The 5,143-nt window shown below is 53.1% G+C and overlaps 1 protein-coding gene across 3 annotated transcripts in view; it reads right to left on the bottom strand.

Moving 5' to 3' along the window:
• The window catches only part of rfx5 (regulatory factor X, 5), a 9,328-nt gene continuing 4,185 nt past the window's right edge, over positions 1-5,143 (bottom strand). For all 3 annotated transcript variants that reach the window (XM_005752607.1, XM_005752609.1, XM_005752608.1), the window contains exons 9-11: positions 4,878-4,960; positions 4,665-4,796; positions 1-4,523 (exon numbers count right to left, since the gene is read on the bottom strand). In XM_005752607.1, the coding sequence (XP_005752664.1) occupies positions 3,462-4,523; positions 4,665-4,796; positions 4,878-4,960 (1,277 nt within the window). In that variant the 3' untranslated portion in view covers positions 1-3,461. The remainder of the gene's footprint in view (positions 4,524-4,664; positions 4,797-4,877; positions 4,961-5,143) is intronic.

Below are 5,143 nucleotides of genomic sequence, written 5' to 3' on the forward strand. Positions count from 1 at the left end.
GTAAGTTAACGTCACGTCTTTATTGCGTCACGTAGGAAAATAGATTCACATTAAAGTTCTGGCTTCTGTCCTCATCACGCTTCACTTTCTCTTCACAACAAACAAACACAAGCGAAGCTGCGTCACACTGCTGAACGGGAGGTTCATCCTCCACCGCTCCCGAAGTAAAGTGCAAAACAAAAAAGCAACAGAAAGGAGAGAGGGCGGAGTTACGGAGAAACAAACATCCAAAAGAGAGACCAGCAGCCACGGGAACACATGCAGAAAACCGATGGCGTTTCTCACGGCAACACCAGGAAGAAGAAAATCTGCACATCAACAAGCTCAACAACTGACAAAGCACGAGGCAGAAGGAAAACAACAGGAAACGTCAACGCCGCTGGTCACAGCTACAGACAAAAACCCGGCCCCCACGGGACCGCCAGGGCTCGCTCCCAACAGTGCCTCGTCATCTCGTCACGTTTCGTCAGTGAAGGTCTCTGACCCGGTGAGGTTCAGTAACAATCAGCTGTTCACATCGCAGAGGGCTCGCAGGGGAGCCGCTCTACACATGTACAGCACATATAAACAAGACAGGAAGTGACATCAGAAGGCGCCGTGTCGTCAGTCTGGCCCCTTGGAGTTGACGCCCTGCTACCCGGATCCCGATCGTTTAATCTTTGATTATCTGACCCGTTTCTGGTTTAGTTTGTTCGAGCACTGCGGCTCCACAGTGAACACCTCCCACAGACAGCTGCAAACCCAGGCTCCCAGTGCAGGGCCAGACTGGGCCAGAGCTGCTTTTAACTGGGTTATCCTGGAGTCCTTCTGCCCTTCAGGGATCATCAAAGATGAAGCAGGTTCACTTATTCAGATGAACCACAGTTTCTGGGGTTTGTGTCTCAGGCTTCGTCATGCTGCTTCGCACCTGCTCGCTTGGTAGAGCAGGTGCGAAGCAGCTCAGGTCCACCTCTTTACCCCTCGACTTTCTCTCCCCCTGATTGGCTCTCTCACAATCACGACCGTTTATCTGAACGCCTTTGGAAACCGACTCTTAGACTCGCGTTCTGAACCACATGTCAGCTCTGCTCAGTTACTCGCGCTGTTAGTCCCAACTTCAGCTCTTTTTGCATCTTTGTCAGGTTTCCCAGTTTGCCCAGTAGCTCCTGCACAGGGAACAATCTCTTTGGGTTTCAGTCAGAACTTTTTGATTCCCAAAAGCAACATTTGACTTTAACATCAGGTCTGCAATAAAGTGATGAGGACAGAGTCAACGGTGCCTGGCAGCAGAGCGACTCGTCGGTCAACTCAGCAGCAACTTTGCCCACCGAGGGTTTTTTGTTTTTCTTTCTGGAAGCATCTAGGCCTCAGTCCACCTCAAAGGAAGCCTTAAAGCAACAGGGACCAGTTCAGGACCAGCAAGCCTTCTCAGTCCTGGATAAAATTCCCATTGAGGTCCCAGATCAGCACAAACAGGTCCCAAGAGGTCCGACGTTTCGTCAGAAAACCCTCCAGAGTCAGACGGAGTAACTCAGCATCAGTCCTACAGCTCTCTGACAAACGTGATGCGATTGGAAGCGGGTGGACTGCTGTAACCACAGTCCAGGTCAGGTGACTCGCCTGCGGCTGCCGTCAGACACAGTTTATCGTACAAACTTCGTCTGAAGTAAACTGAGGCCTTTAGAGAGACGTCTTTACTTCTACAAACCGTGAAATGTAACTACTCTGTGCGATTACTTCAGCTCTCATAAAACACTCGTGTTTTCCTCTTTATTCATACTGTTCAACACTTAAAACTGAAACGGCCATAGTGCGGCCGGCCTCTCGTCAGGTGCAACCACAAAGCAAAACATTACTCATAAATACCTGTGACGTAGTCTCTCAATGCCTATAACAACAAACTGGTAACACACACGGACTCTTTACACAGTGCAACGCTGGAGTCAGTCAGGGCCGAGGCGCGGCAGTTAACAGGACGCCAGTCGGCTGAGTTTACACCATGCAGTCATATTTACATGCTGGCGCTTAGTGCAGTGCTGCCATGTGCACCTTCCCATCATGCAACACGTGTGAATTAACAGTCATGATTTTCGACGTCCCGTTAACTGACCCGCAGCTCTCATTGCCAGAGGACAGAGGGAAGTGAGGACACACACTTGAACACGCCACATTCACACCTCCAGACGCGAGTACTGACAAACGGGGTTTTTACAAGTCTGAGATCACAGGATGAAGATGGCGAGGACGGCGGCAGTGCCGCGCCTTGCAGTTTGTAGCACCAATGATGAAGACGACGCCCGCGGGGAGCGAGAAGCTGTCTGACAGAAGTGAAGAACAATCGCTCAGCAATGTGACACTTCCAGAGTCCTCCCGAAGGAACCACAGAAGAAGAGCAGGAACCACTTCCTGTTACAAGTTTAGGGCACTTCCTGTGGCCGAAACCTTTGTTTTGGGTTATTTATTATTTTATTTTTATTAACATCAGCATCTCGACGTGGTCGTGTCACACTGCTGATCGGGACAGAGCTGTGGTGGCGCTCGCAGGGAGCTGGTTAGTGCAAAGGGTGCATGGCATCTAACGGGCTCTGAGTGGGTAAATTCTTCGTACTGCATGCGAGCGTTGGTGGAGGGCGACTTGTGCTTTGCTCCTTGTGCCTGAGCTCAAGCTTCAAACCAGCCGTTCGATCCGTAAGGGCCAGATATCGTGCCGCTGCTGTGCTCTCTAGCGGGGGGGTCTACATCCACGTCATTAACATGAAAACAACAACGTGGCTGCCGGAGGAGGGGCAATTTTTCACCATAAATAACCTGCTGAAGTAAAAAATCACTTTCAGTAAATCGTCGCCGGGTGGTGAAGGTTTCCAGCACAGTTCACACAAAGTACTTTCTAGTTAAACAAATGCGGTGCTACTTGACAAAGAACACATGGAAGCAGGTCTGCTGTGAGGTCATCTGGCCCTGACGGAAACAGACACGAGCACTTTAGAGTCTGTGACTATTAATCATTTAAACGCAATCAAAGAAGCTGAACTAATAAAGAAAGTCGCGTTCAAACGTTTAGATCAAACGGCTTCTTTTTTGGGGGCATTTAAAAAAATCACAAACCAACACGATAAAAACACAAGGCTGTTCAGAACAGGGGGCGGAGCCTCTGCTCCCCAAACGGCACCTCCTGGAGGCAACGGCCTACAGGGGAGCAGAGGCTGAGCTCATTACAGAGGTGGTTTCTCAGGTTTAACACACAGAACCTTTACAAGGCTCTGACCCGTAAGTACCAAACCCCGCCTCCTCCTCTGCACGTTTTAAGGTGAAGCGAAGCAGCAGACCAACAAATGTTCGGAGGAAGTGTGGCCGCGAGATGTGAGTGTTCTGGTTTCATGTATGCCCCTGACTGGCTGTCTGACGCAGCCAATCTGGGATCTCCACCAATGAGGAAGAAGACGTCAGACGGGCGAGGCTTTGTAGCGAGTGAGGTAACAGGGTTAGTGCCCCTCCCTCTGTGAGGATGTGCTGCTCTCTGCTTCCTCTTTCACATTCTTCATCACTGTGGCGGGAGAGGCGGAGCCAGCAGAGGAGGTGGAAGGAGGAGGTGGTGGCGGCAGGCTGACGTGCGGCTGCACCGGCGTCAGCGTGATCTCCACCTCGCCTTGCTCCTCGTGCAGCGTGGGCAGTGGGAGGGGAGGCGCTGGCAGGTGTGCGGTGGGCGGCGTGGTGGCGCTGTTGTTGTTGCTCGGTCTTGGAGCTTTCTGGATGACTTCCACCATCTGGGTGCGCCCTGACGCCGCCAGCTCCCAGCTCTGGTTTCCCGGGCTCTGGAGCAACAGCAGCGGCTTACTGTGGCGGTCCACCTCTGGAGGGCACTGCACCACCACGCCACGGTGCTCCACTGCACCCAGAACCATGCCGGGCGGTTCCTGGATCACCAGCTCCAGCACGGGCTGTGAGGAGGCCGACGACGAGGAGGCTTTCTGGATGACGCCACCCGTCACAGAGCTGATGATGGAAGGAGGAGGGGGTGGCGCAGGTGGTAGGGGTGGAGGAGGAAGAGTAGTGGGCGGGGCTGGCAGGGAATCCTCGGGGCGAGGTTTTCTCGGTCGTCCTCGTTTCCGTTTCACGGGCGTCGTGTTGGTGGGGGTGCTACTACCGATGGCGCTGCCACTGGACACCACCACCTCCAGGGGACGCTTGGCTGCTCCACCTCGAACCTTCTGGACCACAGAGGTGGGGGCTGAGGGGGCATGCTGCTGCTGAGGGGGAGGAGGCGGGGCAACCTTCTCCCTTTCGTAGGACAGACAGCTCTGAGGCAGAATCATCACAGGAAAGGGGCCGCCCTGCTGCTGCGGCAGCGTCGCCATCGCGATCACCTTCACCCCGCCACCACTCGTGGCGGTGGTGGCAGTGGGGCCTCCATGTCCAGACACCTCCCCTACACCAGAGGCGTCTTTGGGAGCTAGTGAGGGTGGAGAGGAGCGGACGGTGAGTGTCTTATCTGGGATGGAGCTGCGAGGGAGGATTCTGGGTAACTGCTTGATGAATGCTTCAACCTGCGGACAATGAGAGATGGACGGAGGTCACCGATTGGTCTGACTGAAACAAACAAACATAAACACGCCATCCTGACTGTACCTGTGATTTCTGTTTTGCTGAGTCTATGAACACCAGCAGCTTTCGTTCACCTCACTTACCGCAGGACGTAGAGATGAGGAAGAGCTGGAGGGAGGCGAAGCATCTAGGGAGGAAGGTTTTCCAGACGAAGCCGATTTGTCTCCTGATTGCGATTTCAGCGAGGAAGAGGAGAAAGAGTCTCCGAGATCCTTCTGTGGAAGGAGAGACAGACAGGAAGAAATTAGCAGTGTGATACATGGATCGGTGACATCACTACCTGCTGTGAAATTAACCTTCTGATCAGGAGCGCCATCACCATCAGCTCTGGACGCCAAAGGAGTCTTCTTGATGACTTTGTGGGTTTTAGCTGGACCGCCTGCACAGAAAACAGCGCAGTCAGTGACGTGCTGACAAACACCATCATCACCATGTGAAGGTTTCTCTGTATGTCAGAGAGTGTTGGTGGGGGAGTGGACAGGTAAGCTGAGGGACTCTGGCAGTAAGGGGGGGTAACACAGACACACACACAGACACACAGAAACACACACAGACACACACA

Source organism: Pundamilia nyererei, unplaced genomic scaffold, assembly GCF_000239375.1.
Source record: "Pundamilia nyererei isolate P.nyererei 1_Seehausen unplaced genomic scaffold, PunNye1.0 scaffold00368, whole genome shotgun sequence".
Taxonomy (NCBI): Eukaryota; Metazoa; Chordata; class Actinopteri; order Cichliformes; family Cichlidae; genus Pundamilia; species Pundamilia nyererei.